A 20,699-nucleotide genomic window follows, 5' to 3' on the forward strand; every position below is an offset into this window, starting at 1 on the left:
TTTATTAGTGAACTTTTTTTATTTGGGGAAAACTAAGCGGCTTTGAATTAAGTTCATATTTGTTTAATTTCATTCTATTTTTATATTTTATTTTATTTTCCTTTTTTTATTTTACTTTATTTCATTTTATTTATTAATTTTTTTTTTTTTCATTTTATGTTATCTATTTTTTAACCTTTTGTTCATTTTATTTTCTATTGCCTCTATTATTATTCTAAGTTTTATTTCCATTCGGTTTCTTTCATATCTGTGTACGTATGTATGCCTATTTAACTTTTATATATTTATATTTTTTCATATTTCTTAATTTTTTTAAATTCTTAAAATTCATTTATTTCATTTTTATTGAATTTGGGTTTTCTTTCCCTTCGTTTTTTTTAATTATGCAGCATTTAATAAACTTTATTTTGCTTTCATTTTATTTCCGTTTTAATTCTTCTTCATACGTATTTTTATCTTTTATACGTTTATAATTATTTTTGTAAATTTTATATATGTATATTTTTTTGAAATTTTCTTCGCCTTCATTTAATTAATTTTTATTCGATTTTATTTTGCTGTTTTTTAATTTGCATTTATATGTACATATTTTTTTCATATAATAAATTATTTTTATTTAATTTTTTTTTTATAAATATATTTTCTCTCCTGACATACAAATTCTTTGTATCTCCAAATACTTTGAAATTTGAAAAAAATAAAATAAAACTTCCTATAAACAATTCCACACCAGTTGCTTGCGCTTTCGAAACTCTGCTACAACTCCACCGATCCGTATTATGTCGCGTCCCATTCTTTAGGTTCGTTCGTAAAATTATACAACAAAATTTTAACTCAGCTGCTTTGAGCCCGGTTTTGTTTTTGTTTTGCTGCTGTTGACTTATTGGCGCTCTCTTACTTGCTGGTTGTGTAAAGTATCGTCAGCTAGGTGGCTTTTGCACACACTATATATGTTTGTGTGTGTACATGGATGTACATACATGCATACATATATATCTCTACGTAGAAAAGTTATGTTATGTTAGGCAGGGAATTGGCGTATGTAAGTCGATGTGTCCATGTATGCGTTTATTATGTATATATGCTTGATTTGAGTCAGTGTAGCGGCTATTGTTGTTTTTTCGTAATAACTGCTGCATATTCGTATTTGAGCTTTCAGTTCGTATTTGACTTCTTGTGCTTGAAATGGTTTCTGCAATTGCTCACCTTGAGCGCGAGTACCTAGTATCTATCTATTGTACATTTAATTAGTTGACAAAACAGTTTTTTGTTCTCTTATTTCCAATTCTATTTTGCTTTAGTAAAATTCTGTGTGTTGGGTAAGCGAAAACTTTTACAATAAAAAAACAAAAAACAAACAACTCAATGAAATTAAAAAATGCGTGAAAGGAGTTTTATTAACAGTAAAACGATGTCCGTGCTAATGCTAAAAGGTGCCGTGTAATGCCGTGTCTATGTGGGCATGTCGACTCTATCACCTTTCATTTGTCAAATGTGAATTCGAGTAATTGGTACTTGATAAATGTGTAAATGTGTAACTAACTAAACAAATGTCGACGTCAATGCATTTCAATTTCAAACGCGTATTAAATTTATTTAACCTTGTAATATCTATATAATCTAGTTTTTGTGTGCAACACATTTTCTGATGTTATTTTAAAAAATCCACACGTACTAACTTACTCGTTTGTATATATACTCGTACACATAAATATATGTGTTTATATATATACATTTTCAAATGTTAAAACCTGTAAAATGTTGACTGATAAATCACAGTATGTATTTAATTATTGTGCGCTGAATACTGAAAATGTCGAAAAAGATGAAAATGTTGACCAAATTGAAAAAGTCGAAAAAGTGGCACAACAATTGCATCGCGCTAGCAAATTGTAAGCTCAAGCTAACAACAGTGGGGTGATTAAGTGCGCTATTCACTTTGAGTTGGACATCCTATCGCGCATGCGCGAACGCCTGTGATTTTTCGCATCTTTGTTTTTCCCCATATTGTGCAAACCAGCATAGAAATAATAATACTCATTTACTTTGTGCTACAATAGTTGTCTTGATCGAATTTGATGGCTGCATGGCTGTTGCCACTGCCGCTTATCTAAACTGTATGTATGTATATATGTTACAAAAGTGAATGTTAATCGAAGCCTCTGTTAAATTCATATTCCTGCATAACAAGCACAGAGCTGTGTATGCACTCGCATACACACAAGCGCCTGCAGAGCCTAAACTAAACCATTAATACAGCAACATTAGCTTGGCCTGTCGCTGTTATGCATGTTTTTGTTTTTTCCTTGTTTTTTTTCAACTTCTTAAATGCCTGCAACAAATCTTTTTATACATATTTACATATGCATAGTTATAAATATGTATGTGCATATATATGCCTGTACGTAGGTACACAAATATATGTAAGTTTGTTTGCTTGAATGTTGTTAACCATGATCGCTTTTACTTTCTTAACGCTGTTGCTTTTTTTTTGTTAAGTTTTATAAATCTTTGTTACGTATTGTTTGGTTTTTTGTTTTTTCTATCTTTTTTGTAGCTCAATTTTACCAAACTATAAGCCAAACGCAAATATCCATAAATACATATGCATGAGCGCATTTACATACATACATATTTGTATGCAGATTTAATTCAGTCATTCCACCCATCTGATCAATCGCAGCGACACAGTTCTATTTGGGTTGCGAACACTCGGTAGCTCGATTAGCGATGCGATTGGTAATTTCTTTTGTCAAAATATTACCAAATCTTTTCAGGGTACATTCAAACATTCAAACATACGTAATCGTTTAGAAATATACTTACATACAGGTATATGCACAGACATGTATGTATGTATATGTACCGACGTCCGAACGAGCACAAGTACTCGATCTCGTTACCTACGGTAATAAACTTTTGCTCAGCAATAATTACAGCATTTTTATTATGGGCATGCGTGAGAGTTTTACTCAATGACTCTTGTCCAAAGGAATGGAGTCGGGCAGGCAGTCGATGTCTGACTGGTTTTGTACCAAATGCGAGAAGTGAAGTGAAGTCGAGTTATCACGGCTGAAATAAATCACCAAACATACATATGTATATATATATGTATGTACAAATAGCCATTGAAATATGTGCATGTATGTTTTTATGTGTGCCTGTTTAAAACCTATAGCGTTGGTCAACAAATGAACATTTTAAGCGGCAAAATTCTGTGCGAAATTACGCTTTTCTCGTTTTTATCTTTTTTTTTTTTGTTCAATACAAAAACTATTTTTCGGTTGAAAAGTGTTTTTTTAACTACGTATTTATGTAAATGCCGTGTATGGTTTTAAATGCAACACTGCGGGCTTTTGTATTGATGTTTATGTTTCAATTTCGATTTTTGTACAAATGTTTTCGTCCAATTTTCTGTGACTAACTGCACTGTACGTGAAGGATATGAAGAGTTCAATAACCGCAATCAATTAAACTGGCACTTGCCTCACATAAAAAATGTATATGACACATTTGAAAGCAACTAAAACTATTTTGTATTTAATCAATGTTGCATATATGTAAGATACAGAAATGTGTTTGTATTATACGGGTGTGTGCATAGTAAAGAAAAGAGGGTACTATTTTTGTTTATTTATTACATTCATGTACATAGATATACCTGCATAAGGTGTGTTTCATATTAATAGCCCACCCAAAATCGGTTTTTTGGCTTCCAAATGCTGCGAAAACTTGAAGAAGCGAAAAAATTCCTCCCAGAAATACCTCATGGAATACCCCTCTAACAATTGTATTTTTATTTTTTTGTTTCAGATATCTCAGTTGCGAGTTATGATGCACACCGCAAAATTAATTTTTTTCCAAGCACCTCAGGAGATTCATGGTCATTCGCCAAATTCTCAATATGTTAGAATTAAAATTCTAGAAAATATTATTCAAATATTGTTTTATTATATAGAGTTTGACTGAATAAAAAAACACCACCAACATTTCCAAACAAATTTTGAAAAACGTGCCTTTTTCATCGAATTAACTTCACTATACACCGTTATTTTTCAGCTGAATGAACTTAAAAATTCCATTTCGTATAGCCTACAAAAGTCGTTTTGTAATAATAAGGCATCCCAATTTATTTCTACATATATCGCTTAGTTCAAGTTTTTATCGTTGGAAATAAAATACTAGAAATACAACTTTTTGAATATCGATATTGTCTGCTTTTCTGGCCCTATTTATTGATGAAACTTGGCAAAAACAATATTTATTTACTAGCTTTATTAGCCCCATTTTTAATTTTTGCTTTAAAAATCTATTAACTACAAATTTCTGATTCACAAAAATTACAATCAGATGTATATAGTAAAATTTTGTTTTTGCTTTGCAAAGACCTACACGTAAAAAGGCATTATGCTAAAATTTTCAATTACTCCCCAAAATGAAACTCCACTTTGCTCTCTCAATTTCCCCTTAATTGCAAGTGTTTTGAAGTGCGCGAATGGGATTTGAAAAAATTTGGGGGTAATAAACAATTTAATAGGTGAGCACATGTTTTTTTATTATCAAAAAATACCTCGAAGTAAAACTATTATGAGTTTGAAAAGGAGAAAATTTATTTTTTAAACCTTATGGGACTATAATAGGCAAAATTGTCTAAGAAACTTGGATTCTTACAAAACGGCTTTAAAAATAACTGCATCAAAACAAAACGTTCAGACAGAGAGCGAGAGAGAGTTGACAGAGAGAAAGAAACATTTAATCTTAAGACAAATAACTTGTTGTTGTTCTTGTTGTAGCAGCATAAACATTCCCCATACATTTACGGGGAATGCTGCTGGAGTGATAGACCTTAGGGGGGTATGAATCCAGGTCATTCCGGTAACGTAGACATGTCGTAACATGTCGTGAGAACAAATAACTTATAATTAGAGAATAATTGGTTTTTGATGGTTTCTTAAGTGAAACTTGGTAATTTGCAGCACAAAAATTAAATCAAATTCAAATTAAACGCCAAAAGGTGTGCTGACTTCAATTTGATAAAGAAAATATTGACCCTCGGTGGGTTTGCCAATTTTCTTTAAGTAATCAAATTTTAATAATTGTATTATTGTAAAGAATTATTATAAAAGAGGTGGAACCTAGAAGGAGAAATTATTGATACCTGTTCCATAGTTGGTGGTTGAAAAAAAGTTCACTTCATCAAAAATTATTATAAATTGTATTTTTTAACCGCGCAATAACAGGTATTTAAACTTGCGAGAGATTGTAATTTTTCCAAAAATATTATGCTTCACTAACATTTTTTCTCTCCAACAAGAGGGTGAGCTATAAATATGGAACACAACTTACTTAAGCAAGTGGGTCGAAATCCGTCATACTTTTATTACTTTATGTATGTATACCTATATGTATGTGTATGCAGATATGTACAATAAAAATTATATGGCAATGTTAAGATATATTTGGAGCCATCACGTCTGCATTTTGAACTTACGATGTGCGTTACTACACCTTGTTTGTAAAATGTGTAAAATTGCATAAAAATGGATAAACACTGTTTATGAGTGCAGTTTAATCACACCTTTGAACAATTTCATGAACTTATGTGTATGTGGCTACATTCATGGGTGTACACAACGTTACCCTGTATTGAGATTACCCTGGCGTATACGTTATCACTACCCTCGATTCTATAATACGTTATCGGAAGGAGCTGGATTTATATCCGGCCGAAGACTGTCACTTCGCTCCATAAGAAACATGGAGAATGTTTTATGTACATATGTTACAACAACAACAACAACAACAACCAGGCGTTCATATTTACAATGATCGTATGCGATAAGTTGGATGAGTAGCATCTCCCTCTCCTCCTATCATAAATTAAAAATTCCCTTAGAAGTAAAAATAAAGAAACTAACTTAAAAAGTATAGAAATTAATCTCCCCAGCTCTCTTTTTTCTCTTTTCCTCTTTTCTCTTATCACAAACGAACTTTAAAAAGGAGAAGTTGTGTCTTGGGGGAAAAAGTAGGTATCACGAGGGATAAAAGGGAGAATGAGATGTCATTTCCAACTGAATTTTCCGCCAGAACGTGTGAGAGAGCAGCACACAAAATTTTAAAAATTTTAACTTTTGAATAAAAATAATGTTAAAAATTTCTCTGTAGGCCTAAAACTACCAACAAGAGTAAATTAGAGTTTTAAATCCTGGATTCGCAAGAGGATTTTATGAAGTTAGCTGTGATGTGATTAGCAAGATGTTATTATTGTTTTGTTTTTGTAAAATAGTTTTATTAATGTTATCATTATGTATTAAAACAAAAGGTACGATAATAAAAAGTTAATTTTTGATTATTATGTTTTAATTATTTCTCGAGAGAAATTTATAAAACCAGCAATGAGGAGCTCAGCAGGAGGACAAACAACCAAAAATGTGCCTAATATTTGTTATATGTATTTTTTTGTGAAAGTACAATAATAAAAAATAATTATTTTAATTGAATAACTTTTTGTTAAATGTTTATTAAAATTAATTGTGAAAGAGTTTTACTAATTTTATGATCTAGTATTAAAAAACTATAATAATAAAAAGTAATGATATTAATTGAATTTTATTATTTTTTTGATTAAAATTATTTCGCGAGAGGAATTTATGTAGGCAGTAATGCGGAGCTCAGCAGGAGGTCAAACAACCACAAATGTGCCTAGTATTCATTATTATTTTTTTATGAGAGTTTTACTAATTTTATCATTTAGTATTACGAGCTGCTTCCAAGCCGAATCTATTAAAGGTTGTGTTGGTAAATCAGCTGATTTGTTTCTTTTTCCATTCGCTGTGACCATATATATTAGCTGTCAGCACAGAATATAACAAGGCGAATTAATTGTTTGTTTCCTACTTCGCCAATACCTTGCCGTGACAATCAAACGTACAAAACATTGTTGTTACTCTAGTGTCACCACCTTCAATAAATGCGCCTTAACTGTTTCGAAGTTCGACTTTCCTACTCCGAATATTTTTGAAAAAAATCTTCTCCCTAACAGTTTACAATTGAATGCTTTTTCTCGGAAAAATAATTATATAAAACAACAAGAAAGCAATTTTCGGGGAATATTTGTGATTGAGCGAAAGCCTTTCTGTTATAACAGATTTAATTGCATTTTCATAATTTATTTATGTTAAAGATTTCTAGGCAGCATATAAATAAATATGTATTAAAAAAAATTTTAAATGAAATATTTTTTTATTATTCCAGCTAGCTCTTCTCTTTATTTACTATTAAAACGGCGTTTCTAAAAAAGGTGCAAATATGGATTATCGATATTTTTTGATTGCTTTTATTTTGAATGGTAAGTTTTTACGCAATAACTTTGCCTATTTTATAATACTTTGATACTTAATAAATATTATGCGAATATATAAAGTCTGTGTCAGAAAAAAGGAACCGCGATTATTCAGGAAGTATAAAATATTTATATTTAAATTTTTTTTACATGAAAGTATGTACAAAACTACGGGTCGCAATTACTCAATAACCCGTGTAGTCTTCATCGTTGTCGAGTATAGCCTGGCCATTTTCTTGTTCTGTGGTTTATCAATGTGTTTTTGTGAGAGCAGTGGTTTTGATGATGTGGTACGGTAGTATATGTTCGCCTCCTTCAGTCGACGTTCGATGGTGTTGATTCTCACATCTATTCTGTTTTTAGCAAGAATTGCTTTTTTCCTGCTTTTTTCCATCACTCCCTTCAAGCCGCGCTCGGAAAAGTCATCAACATTTTTGTACACTTTATACCACACATCACAACAAACTTTTTTGGTTTTTTAATCACTTTTGCAGCCGCGGCGTCAGATAATTTCGCCCTTTCGAATGCGTGCATAAAAATACCACCTCAAAACGCTTCGTGTACTTCTCACTCATATTTGTTTGGTTTTGTTTACGGAAAACTTACGAACGACACTAACCTGAGTTAGCACTGGCGTCGTAGTCCTTGAACAAAAAGCAGAACGAAATATATCTTGAAGTTACAAGAAAAAAAACCGGTTCTTTTCTTCTGACACAGACTGTAAATTATATATTTAATTACATTTTGTGATTACAAGCAATAGTCGCTTGAGGGGTTTACTCAGTTTAAGGCGGACAAATATTTTGGGGATTTTTTTCATCAACGCAATAAAAAAAAAAAAAATCATACAAAATATGCTTTATTCTACATGTCATTTTCTTAAATAATTATATACTTTTGAATAGGGTTTATTAATATCTCGATTTTCGAAAAAGGGTCTTTAAAAAATGAAGCCTAGTTGACGTCAGTTGCGAATAGTTCCGTTTAGGAACGGAACATTTTTGTATGTCATCTTTTACATTTGTTAAGTAGACTGATATAGAATTTTACTCTATAGAACAACGCGCTAAAATTATTGAATACTGTTATGAAAATTGTCGATCTTTACGAACGGTATATCCCAAAATTTTTGATTTTTTTTTTTGGTAGAAATAATCGTCCGATTGAGGCGGCAAGTCAAAGTTTGGTAAGAAATTTCAAGAAACTGCTTCTGGGGAGGAAACAAAAAAGTCTGGCAGACCAAAAACTAGACGTTCTGTTGAGAATATTGCTGCTGTAGTGCAAAGTGTTGCTGAACAACTATCAACACTGACTTCTCGTTGTTCAATGCTCGCAACATTTAGGCACTCAGGAATCGTCTACTTGGTGGAGTTTACTTGTCGACGTTCTCATGGTGGACATTTAAATTATATTATTTTTCACATATAATTGTTAAGAGCCGTATTTTGAATAAAAATAGTGAACCTGAGAGCATCTAATTTTTGTGTTTTATTCTGAAGCAACATCTAGTCTTTTCAAAGACCCTTTATATATTGAACATTTTGAAGAAAAACGAATCCTTCAAAAATTATGTGTTAAAAACTATGTACACCTGATTCTCTTTTTACGCGGTATTTTTGTGCGCCATTTTTACGGGGCTATTTTTAATCTTTTCCCATTATCCGTTATTAAACAAGAATTAGAATCACGATCCGAATGTTAAGTACCTGGATATATTTGCAGGAGAATTAAAAAAAAAACCAGGAAATGCTATCGAAATTTTTATGAAGACTGTGATTATGTGACCATGATTTTGATCAAAATGTCTCGAAGCTTAATAACTTATTTTTCCAGAATTAATTGAAATCTGTAATTATAGAACTTTGATATATTATCATTTATTTACTTATAAATTGTTCCGTTTCCGCAAATTGGAGAAAATATTGTTTTGTTTAATCATGGCATCAATAAATGTGTAAGTTTGCGAGTATGCACATACATACTCGTATTTGCTCATCATAGTTTATTTAAAATAGATATATTTTCGTATGAGTGTATTGAGTCGACACGTGTTAGAACCCTTCTATGAAAATCTGGTTTTTTCTGCGCGCATTCTTTTTTGCAATTTTTAGGCAATTTCAAATGAAAATTATTTTTTCATTATTTTATTTTTGGTCTCAGTTAACCGCGCAAAGCCTTAATTATTATTATTATTATTTATAGGGGATATATGCAATATAACCCTAACTTAATTAGCACACTGGCTACTAGAGCCTTCAGTGCTTAAAGCCAGAATTAGGTGTAATATTCTTCCTTAATTATCATATAGGTATTATGGAACAACATCAAGACGCACGCCACAAATAGCAAGTGGAGCTCGGCCAAACACCTAACAGAAGTGTACGCGCCAATTATTCTATTATGTATTTTTTTATTCTTCCTTAATTGTGAATTGTGCGGTTAAAATTTCAAATCATTTGATCGAAGCCTTTTCAAATTATGAGCCTGGTCAACTTTCAGGAAAAACGCATTTAAAGTTTTCACATTGAACTGAGGAGGGCCTCGCCGAAACTACGAATAGAAAGTATTAGAAATATTTTCAATTCTTCTCCTTTGTGTATATCAATTTTTAAGTATTAGGACATCTTTTATATAAAAAAACAAAGAGTTTTTTGAAATTTGTTCAGTGGCCTAAAGTAAGCTTTTGAGGTATAATATAGACCGACAAAACTCAAAAAAATTATAAACTTGCGAAAAAAACGAATATAATGAGGAAACTAGGAGCCAATATAGTAAAACTGCGCTTCTATTTTTTTTTCTCTGGCGTCAGAATTTTTTTTAATATTTTGAAATTTAAGTAGAAAATCATGTTTTTGAGAAAGATTGCTTTTCAGGCTATATTACACCGTGCGACAAAACTCAAAAACGTTTTTAGTTTTCAGATTTTCTCTCTGACGTCAGATTTTTTTTATATTTTGAAATTTCAAAGATGTGTTTAATTATTTTTAATGATTTAATAATTATTTTTAATATTTAATGCAATTTGGAATAATAATGTGGACATAAAATGAGAAACAAAATTCTTTGAAATTGAAAAAGAATTAAATTTTCTGGTACGCAAGGACGAATGGCAGTGAAGTATATATGTATATATATATATAATTGGCGCGTACACCGTTTTTGGATGTTTGGCCGAGCTCCTCCGAGGGACCTGCAGTTTCAAACCGACTCTGAACGGCAATATTTTTATGAGGAGCTTTTTCATGGCAGAAATACACTCGGAGGTTTGCCATTACCTGCCGAGGGGCGACCACTTTAGAAAAATGTTTTTCTTAATTTTGGTGTTTCTCCGAGATTCGAACCTACGTTCTCTCTATGAATTCCGAATGGTAGTCACGCACCAACCCATTCGGCTACGGCGGCCGCCGTGAAGTGGTCATATAAAAATTTGAAATGGTAATTTTTGAAATTTTCCAATTGTGATTTTTTAAGGGGTTAGGGGTAGTCAGAGGTTCGAAAAAATTATGACTTTCAATAATTTTTTTTGCTAGTCAATTGCTTTATTTTACAAAAATATAAACATAGCATTAATACATCATGTTTCGACTTGACTTTGGCAAAATTTCAAAAAAAAAAAAAAAAATTAATAGTTGTAAAAGTTATCGCTGTTTGTGTGGAGCGAAGTCCCTTGCGGTGATCATCATAAGTCCTTGGAGATTCATCTAAAATCAATCGTACAAGAGAAATTAGTTTTATTAATAGAGAATCTTGTGCTTGATCGAAGATTTTTTTCTCAAAATTAACAATATGGCAGCCCCAGGAAATATTTTTCAGATTTTCTAAAAAAAACCGACAATTAATTGTTTAAAAATATTTATAAATTAAAAAAAAAAATCCTTCGATCAGGCACGAGTTTTTTATGTTTTTCAAAAGCAGTATAAATTTTATTGAAATCTACCAAGCAGTTTTTGAGTTACAGTTAAAAAAAAAATGAGAAAAACGCATTTAAAGTTTTGCTATCGAGCCCCGGAGCCCTGGAGCTCCATTTGTTAATTGTTGAATAACTCTAAAAGTATTTGTCGGATTCACTTTAAATTTTCACACAATATTTTTAGGATATTATACTTTAAGAAAATGCAAAAACAAATGTAAATACATGCTAAGCACTAATTTATACATCACCACTTCACCAAACTTCGTCCTTCTTTACTTTGTAACTTTATTAAATTAAGATACAAAAAATTTAATACTTTTCTTGATAAACCAAGCAACCAACCCAGTTGCGCGACTATACTGATTTTTGAGTGTGTAAGATGGACTGTTGCTCAGGGTTATACAGAAGCTAATATGCTTTTATCAATGACTCTTTAAAAACACTACTTGGAATATAGGGACTTCACATAAATACAAGGTGGCGCCAAATTAATCTTCCAATTTTCTTTTTCAATAATTTCAATTTCTTCCTAAACACAAACAATTTTTCTGAATGAGGGAAATCTTTATTTTAACCATTGCTTGTCTGTTTGCATCCTGCAGCTGTTTAATTCACAAGTGCCAAATATGATTGATTTATGACGACATTTGCAAAAATTATAAATCTTGCGGTAGGGTGATTAGTTTTGCGCCACCTTGTATTCTCATTTCACACTCATTTCTTAAGTCGATTTAGTTGGCTATTGCTTGTTACTACAGATAAATAAATAGAAGAAAAATAAATTAAATTTTTCACGTATAGGCCGGTCGATTTGTGGGGGGCCAAAAAAACCGCCCATTGCTCTGTGAAAATCATATTCTAGGGATCGAAATAAGAAACTTTGCCAAAGGAACCATACCTCTAAAACGAATTCTGATGTCCCCCAATTTGGGTCGAACTTTTAGTGTCTTTTGTGGGGAGGCAAAAAAATCGCCCATTGCTCTATGAAAATCATATTCTAGGGATCAAAATAAGAAACTTTGCCGAAGGAACCATACCTCTAAAACGAATTCTGATGTCCCCCAATTTGGGTCGAACTTTTTAGTTTCTTTTCTATAACTCACTTAAATTAATTTTTTCATTTAAATATGTTCTGACTAAATAAATTTCTTAAGAGAAAAAATAGATATTATTATAAATAAATAATAAATAATATTATAAATAAATAAAAATAAAGAAAAAACATAGCCATTTAGCTGAATTCGTTTTAGAGGTATGGTTCCTTCGGCAAAGTTTCTTATTTTGATCTTATTTTCACAGAGCAATGAGCGATTTTTAAATCGACCAGCCCTAATAAATATATATATAAAACACTACAAATATAAAAAAAATATTTTGAAAATTGTATGTTGATTTTCAACTTTTTTTATATTAATAAAATTAATTACTTACCTGAAGCTCCAAAGAAGTTTGCAGTACTGAAATTTGCCTTTAAGTCTATAAAAAACCAATCTCATTTGTATGTGAGCTCACAGGTTAGGTTGAAGCGGTTGTCCGCTGTGGGACACATTCAGGCCCATAGCCCATTGTGATACCACGTGGGGAGATTGTCCTTATCTCTCCTAAAACCAGTGTGTATTTGACAAACATTTTAAAAGATCCTTGATTCCCACAGTACTCGCATCTTTCAGTTCATTAGAGAATTGCCTACCAAAAATGGTAAATCTACGTCTGGGTAGAGCAGGACCTTTTCCCCGTCTAGACAACTTCTGTAGAAGTCATGTGTTTGCACGTCGTGTCTCTGGGCGTGTCTGCCCATTAGACAATGTCCTGTTATAACTGAAATTAGTGCCACACAGTATTTTGGCTTAGCAGAGATTATGTGCGTTTATGGTAGTATTGAGCGTCGGCCACGATTTAAGGACGACTCTGCACTTGGTTTCATTATGCCATCTGTCATTGGCTGCTCTTACAATATCCTCAAAGATAAGTAGCGTATATGTCTGTGAAAGGCCAAAAATGAAGAAAAAGTGTGTTCTAATGGCAGGCACCCATCGGCAGGCAATGGCAAACCTCAGAGTGTATTTCTGGCATGAAAAAGCTTCTCATAAAAAATATCATCTGCCGTTCGGAGTCGGCTTAAAACTGTAGGTCTCTCCATTTGTGGAACAACATCAAGACGCACGCCACAAATGGGTGGAAGAGCTAGGCCAAACACCTAGAAAGGGTGTAAGCGCCAATTATATATATCTTGCTAGTCCATCGGCCCTACAATTACCCTCAATGTCCCAATTGCCAGGTACCCATAATGAGCCTATAACAAGAACAATATTTTTTTTTTTAATTTTTTTATTCCTTGATATATGTATATATTTTTAGATGAAATTTTGAAGAGCAACAATTACTAGATTAAAAATTTATAAAAAAAATTAATTTTCATTTTACTTATAGTCGGATAATTTTTTACGATTTCTTTTAATATAAACAATTTTGTCGTTACAGTCAATCCTATTCTATCGGATAATGGTGATGGCACTTTTGTTACGCAGACTGTATATGGATTTTTGGATTTCACAACAACAATAGGCAACACAGTTATGGTGTTTTCACCACAAAGTGCTCCATCAATTGGTATGTATGGCATAAATGATTTGAGGGCATCAAATGTATACGAAAATAAGGTCGAACAGGATTATTATTATTAATCTTATTATAAGAGAAATAATAAGAAAAGCTCTTTCATGAATTCAGAATATTTCTTAGAGCTTAACTTCTTCAATAAATTTTTGTATTTGGCCTATTTTATTGAGATACGAGGGGTGCCTTTTATATTTCGGGATTAGAGAACAGAAACAAGTTTTAATCATCGATAATCACTTTATTGTTTTTCAAAATATTCTCCATGAAGATCTATACACTTTTGCATACGTTTGAACCAATTGTCGAAGCACTTTTGCCACTCTGAATGAGGTACCTCCAAAACATGCATTCTGAATGCCGCAACCGCTTCTTCAGGTGTCGAAAAACGTTGACCTCTCAGTTTGTTTTTTACGTACGGGAATAAAAAGAAGTCATTCGGTGCCAAGTCAGGACTATACGGCGGATGACCCATTAATTCAATGTTTTGGGTGCTCAAAAATGCAGTTGTTTGAGCCGATGTGTGAGAGCTCGCATTGTCCTGGTGAAGAGTGATCCGTCTTTGGCGATTGGTTTTCCTAATTTCTTGGAAGACAACTGGCAAATAAATGGTTGTGTACCACTCAGAATTTACTGTTCTGCCTTGTTCTAGTGGTACGGTTGCGACATGTCCAGGTTTTCCGAAAAAACAGGCGACCATTTGCTTGGAAGTGCTTCGTGCGTGAACAACTTTGGCTCATCTTGAAACACCCATACAGTCGACTGCTGTTTACTTTCGGGCTCATACGCGTAAATCCATGATTCATCCCCTGTCACGATGTCATAGACGTGTTTCGAAGCCCCGCGGTCGTATTTTTAGAACATTTCCTTCGACCAATCGACACGAGCCTTTTTTTGAGCGATTGACAAATTGTGTGGGATCCAACGCGAACAAATTTTTTTGACAGTCAAATGTTTATGCAATATTGAATGTATGCTGGTCCCACTAATGCCTAAGATTGTCTCAATCTCACGATAGGTCACATGACGATCTTGCAATATTAGTTCGCGCACAGCATCAATGGTTTTCGGAACAACAACTGATTTTGGACGACCATCACGAAATTCGTCTTGGAGTGAACTACGACCACGATTGAATTCACCATACCATCGATAAACACTGGTCCTTGATGGAGCTTCATCGCCAAAAAATGAATTAAGTTCATCCATGCAATGTTGCTGAGTTAATCCACATCGAAAGTTGTAAAAAATAATCGCAAGAAAATGTTCACGATTTAATTCCATTTTTGAACCGAGATGAATCTTTTAAGTTACTGTAAACAACACAAATAGCGTTGGTATTTCAAAACGTTCTGAGTACGTAAAAGCCAAAAAATGTCAAACTTTGCGATACAGCTGCCAGTTGCCAGATTGCAACACCAGGGTTGCCATATCCTGCCAAATAAAAGGCACCCCTCGTACATTTCCTCCTCTGGTAAAACATATTTACCCAGTTGTTTGTGCCGCTTATGCTTCAGCGCTGGCCACGATATTAATACAAACAGGATATTAATACAAAAAATATGAATTTCGGGAACATTAATCGCTTAAGACGATCGGCTTTATCGTGAATTCCGTGAAATCATTCCCATAAATAAAGTACAAAACGAAAACAGAAGTGGGTGAAAGTTCCCAACTTATTTTACAGCATTGTCATGAATGAATATTATGAATAATGAAACCGAATACAAGATGGAGTCCAAAATAAACAAGACTGGCGTCATAAAAATGTTTTTGATGGCGCCATCTTTTTAATGAGTTAGTGCGTTGGAAGTTACATCCCTAGATGACTTCCAGTTAAAGATTGGTGACATTCGGTTCAGTGAAAGCGAAGTTTTTGCGTCTAAAGTGTCAATATGTTTGTGTCATCGGTACAAAAATGAGTTTCGAACAAAGAGCTAATATCAAATTTTGTTTTAAAATCTATAAATGACATGAACATACGGGCTGCCCAAAATCAGTAATCACCGAAAACTCCATCGAAATTTTTCGTAAATTTATCAAAAATGAACCGAAATCATAGTTGAAATTCATTTATCACATTTTAACCGATCATTTGGGCTTACGAAAGGTCTGTGCACGTTTCATTCCGCACAAGTTAATTGAGGACCAAAAATTGCTCAGAATTCAACATTCGAAAGACCTTATTAAAGAGGCGAGAAAAGACGAGAACTTTCTTTACAACATTGTAACAGGTGATGAAACGGGGTGTTTCCAACATGAACCTGAAACTAAGCGGCAAAGTGCCGAATGGAAGGCCCCAGACGAGCCACCACCCAAAAATTCGCGCTTGGAGAAGTCAAAAATCAAGTCGATGCTCATTTGTTTTTACGATTCCAATAGAATTGTCGACAAGGAGTTCTTGCCAACAGGCCAAACTGTCAATGAAATTTTTTATCTTGGCGTTTTGAAGCGTTTGTTGCATCGCATGCGTCGCCCGGAATACCGCGAAGGAGGAAGCTGGCACTTATTGCATGATAATGCACTATCTCATCGATCCACTCTTGTGACTGATTTTTTGACTAGAAATCGCATTTTAACCATCAATCACTCACCGTATTTGCCTGATGGCTCCCTAAGACTTCTACCTATTCGGAAAATTGCATTTAGCCGTGAAAGGAAAACGTTTTGCGTCCGTAGAGGCATCCAAAAGGCTTGTACCGACATCCTGAAGAATATTCCGGTCAATGACCTGAAACAGTTTTTCAAAAAGCTTTTCAATCGCGCAAAACAGTGTATCGAGGCCAGAGGAGACTATTTTGAATAAATAAACTCGAAAATCAGAACAAAGCTCTTATAGTTTATATTTTAGCTCAGTCTTGTATATTATGATAATAAATTTTTTTTATTGGAAAATTAGTAGTATGTAAATTTGTAATTCAAGTTGTTCTGGTACGAAAATATCTCTGAAAATGTAAAGCTTTGAAACTTTGGTGAAATTCTTCGAAAAATCACTAACCTACAACTCTTTACACTTTAAAGTCTTCAGCTTGAAATGTTATAAGAAGATATATCACATAGTTTTAATTTTTGAATTTCCCCTGAACCAAAAAAACAATCTTAAGCTAATGTCGCAACAAAAATACCAAAATAATAAAGTTTAAACCCATCTCTTAGAATCACCAGCTACATATTGAAAGGTAGTTTTATGATTTTTTTGTATTCCACCTGAAATTTTGTAAGAAGATATTTGAATGCCCTTGCTATCAAATGAATCTAATTCATACTAACAACATAAACATTCTCTTACAGAGAAAATTGATATACCCACGAATATAATTGAAACGAAGCCATTCGTTGAAAAGCCATCGGAAGACGAAAGTATTAAGCCTACCAAATCAACGAACTCCGTTAAGTTACCGACTAGCAAACCTTTGGAGAAAAAGAACTTAAAATCTAATATTGTTGAGGCTCAAAAGAACACAAAAGAAAACAACAATAATAGTAATAGCAAAGTAACAATAAGTAACTCGGTAGTTGTCGCTGCACAGGCTCCAGCTGAGCCTGTCGATGAGCCGCCAACTCTACAAATCGAAAACAATGTCTATGAATATGATTTGCTCTCACGCCAACCAGCCGAATATGCGGAAGAAACGTATCGCGTTATTAACAACAAGGCTTCAGACAAACCACGAAATAGACTCAATCAGCGGCGAACTTACGACATTTCCTCCGCAGCTAGTGTAACACATGAAACAACAACGAGCAGATTGAAGACCAGTCAGGCGCCAGATATCAAGCCACACTCGCCTACTGGTCCCAAAGGCAAGAAACCGAAAATAAGATCAACCGCACCACTGCGTATCCTAAAGACTACAACGCCTACTTTGCCCAAACCTGGTAATAGTCCACAGGAACAAAAGAGTAATCGTCTATCTGGTTCGAATAGACAGAATGGCAAAGGCAATCGTAGCAATGGAAACGAAAAAGAACACGTGTCTATAACTGAATCAGTGGTTGAATCGTCACAAGTTAATCATGGTCATAAAAAGAGTTCGCCACGTAGTAAACCGAAACGGTAGGTCAAATTTAAATTATTTAGCGCATTCAAATTATGCATTTATATTTACAGGAAGAGCAAGAACAACAGATCATCAGCTGCGCATAAAAGCAGTGCGGTAATTTTGGCATCATCTGCCGAACCGACACGCAAAACCTTCCGCTCCAAAGTGAGACCCTCAAATGTGGAAGCTCAAGCTTCGACGAGTGTATATATGTTCAAGTTGAACCGTACGCCTGGTCGTTGGCAGTACACAACAACACCAAAACCGAGAGTGTCAATACGCAAGAATGCGGAGGGCAATACCACCAAATCTGTGGACCCTTTTGCCGGCAATCCCAACCTAAATATAATATCGGAAAATGGTGATTTGGAATCGTCTGGCTCGCAAAATGGTGCTGTTGTAAATAACATTGATCAAGGTGGTAATTATCAACACCTTGTGGAAACTTTGAACGTGGAAATATCAACGCCAGCAGATTTTAAGGATACCTACTATGAGTTGGCTACCATCAAAACACCCTACGCTTTTCAGGTAAAGCTTACAGTTGAATTTCGTACAAAATGAGTCTTATGATTTTATACGTTAGCACTTTTTGTCTGACATTATCGGCATTGTACTGAAAGTTCCATAACAAATTGTACGCACTTGCAACCCCAACTGCAAATGTTCTAACTCGTGGTCTCCCTGTACGTTAGTACTTTCAGCAAATGCGAGGTTAAAGTCAACATAAAATAGCTAAAAGCCTTAAATAAATACATCAGTTTGATACTTACAGTCCCACATCACGCATTGCCTCACGGGCTGATTCTGAACTTTTCGTTCGGAACTTGCGGCCTTCGCTTAAATTCATGCACTGAAATCGTCGCTTAAACTACGCAATTTGTGTTAAGCCCTTCTCACATAAATTTTTACTGTTTTTTACAAGCTTAAAGCTCACGAGTTTCACGGATTTACATTAAGCATTTAGATGAAGACCTCTAATTTTTCAGCGTGGAAATATCCTAAAAATATGATCAAAAATTTTTTCACGAAACGCCAAACAACTAAATTCTATCGTCACCCAAATGACCATCCCTCAAATTTTTGTAGTTTCCTTAATTTTTCGAATATTTTGCATTAGTTTTTATCATTCGAAAGCATATCCCTTGTAGTTTTATAAATTGTATATTATTAATGTTATTATTTTGAAAAAATGCGAAAAAAAATTAGAAAACGTGTACCATTTATACAAGAGCCTGGTCAAATAGGTCGTCATAACTCTTTAAAATTTTGTAATATTCTGTAAAACAATTCCCATTTTTCTTTAAGTTGCGGCGGAGTTCAAGCAGCTATCTTTAAATAAAGAAATATATATTTTCGTCCAATTAAAACAAAATAAAGTTACCTTTGCTAATAATCACACTTTCAGGTTGGTGGTTTAAAGAAAACCCGCTTCATTACCGTCACCTCAACCATAGAAAAAACACTGACGCCTGACCCAACTGAAGTACAAATACCAGATGGACCTCTAACCGAAAACATTTTGGCAACGTCAACGAGGGAGCCAAACTTCCTCCGCGATTCCGGCGTCACAACTCTCAAAGCATTACACATTTCAGAGAATGCAGAAACGCCAAGTTTAGAAACTGTGGTGGATTCGTTTAGTACCACTTTAAAGAAATTACGCACTCAAGTTTTACCCATTGTCTATGATATCAACAATGAAACATCGTACGTCACACTCACACAAACTTACGACATCACAAGCCTTATAACCGTGACGAAAACTCTGTCGCCCTTGGAAACGGATATACCGCTCAGGAGTTTTACCGATTTTGGTGCTAATCTAGATGAGGCTGGTTCAGAAATAAACCTAGAATTAGAATTTGGCGATGAGGATAATGCAGAAAATTCTAAAGATGATAAGCCATATCGCGCCAAATTCTCAGACATTGCAGATCTCTTCGGCAAGTCGTCGAATCTTACCTCCGAGGAAATTCAAAGATTAGCGCTGTGGAAATTGCAAAACGGTTCACAACAATTCTCTTCACTCAATGTGCCCAGCATACCGCAATTCACGCCAGAGAGCACACTACCATTCCCCTCGATTGCGCCATCTATAAATCCATTCTTACTGCCATTGCAGCAATTCCAAACGATAACCTCTAGTATTGTGCATGAAACTATTGCGACTCAAACCAATAGTAAAGTTTTAAAATTAACCTTCGGTGCACGAACGGCCTACACGACGATTTTCTCTAGTGAAGTAGTGCCGACACGGGCCACCAGTTACATCATCACATCCATTCCCGTTCAGCCGACACCACCAGCATTCCCCGGCTACTTTCCACCACCGTACCCACAATATTATCTCGGATAAGTTTAGAAATACAAATAGCAGTGGCACTCAGGTGCCCGCTTTTATTTTTGTATGTATGTATATAGTGTTAGCATCATTATTTTGTTTTCATTTGGTCCTCTATAAAAATCCTAATAGATATTCGTCCATTTATACCTTCACAAACAAATCGAATTTAGAAACTATGAGATTCAATGTTATTATATTAAAATTTTTGTGTAATTTAATTCATTTCGTTTCATAATAAAAATTAAAACAAAATTATAATAAATATTTTAATTACTTGTGTATGTTTGTAGTGAAGTGGGCAAATCGAGGGACTACTCCAAGTTACTTACAAGATGAGGATTTACCACTTTCAAGAAAATCCCAAAATTTATCAAATATATTAAAAAGTTTGAGAGTGAATCAAATATGATTCCCAATTTCGAGTGAACAAGCGGTTAA

General features: G+C 33.8%; 1 protein-coding gene across 2 annotated transcripts; it reads left to right on the forward strand.

Annotated features, from left to right (window-relative positions):
- Nucleotides 1-1,146: 1,146 nt before the first annotated feature.
- LOC128867723 (mucin-2) lies at nt 1,147-20,496 on the forward strand. Of its 2 annotated transcripts, none has more exons than XM_054109173.1 (6): nt 1,147-1,319; nt 7,255-7,348; nt 13,737-13,865; nt 17,163-17,928; nt 17,983-18,445; nt 19,323-20,496. In XM_054109173.1, exons 2-6 carry the CDS (start codon nt 7,309-7,311, stop codon nt 20,271-20,273), a joined length of 2,349 nt encoding a protein of 782 aa, XP_053965148.1. In that variant the 5' UTR covers nt 1,147-1,319; nt 7,255-7,308; the 3' UTR covers nt 20,274-20,496. The 2 variants fall into 2 exon arrangements, with proteins under 2 accessions (XP_053965148.1, XP_053965149.1); XM_054109174.1 differs by lacking the exon at nt 1,147-1,319 and adding an exon at nt 1,701-1,778.
- Nucleotides 20,497-20,699: the final 203 nt, after the last annotated feature.

The sequence above is a fragment of the Anastrepha ludens genome, chromosome 6, assembly GCF_028408465.1.
Source record: "Anastrepha ludens isolate Willacy chromosome 6, idAnaLude1.1, whole genome shotgun sequence".
Taxonomy (NCBI): Eukaryota; Metazoa; Arthropoda; class Insecta; order Diptera; family Tephritidae; genus Anastrepha; species Anastrepha ludens.

Excerpts from the sequence above, each read along its gene's own strand:
- LOC128867723 (XM_054109173.1), top strand. The coding sequence starts at position 7,309 with ATGGATTATCGATATTTTTTGATTGCTTTTATTTTGAATG. Across the intron at positions 13,866-17,162 it reads ACAAAGTGCTCCATCAATTG|AGAAAATTGATATACCCACG; the intron begins GTATGTATGGCA and ends ATTCTCTTACAG. Across the intron at positions 18,446-19,322 it reads AAACACCCTACGCTTTTCAG|GTTGGTGGTTTAAAGAAAAC; the intron begins GTAAAGCTTACA and ends TCACACTTTCAG.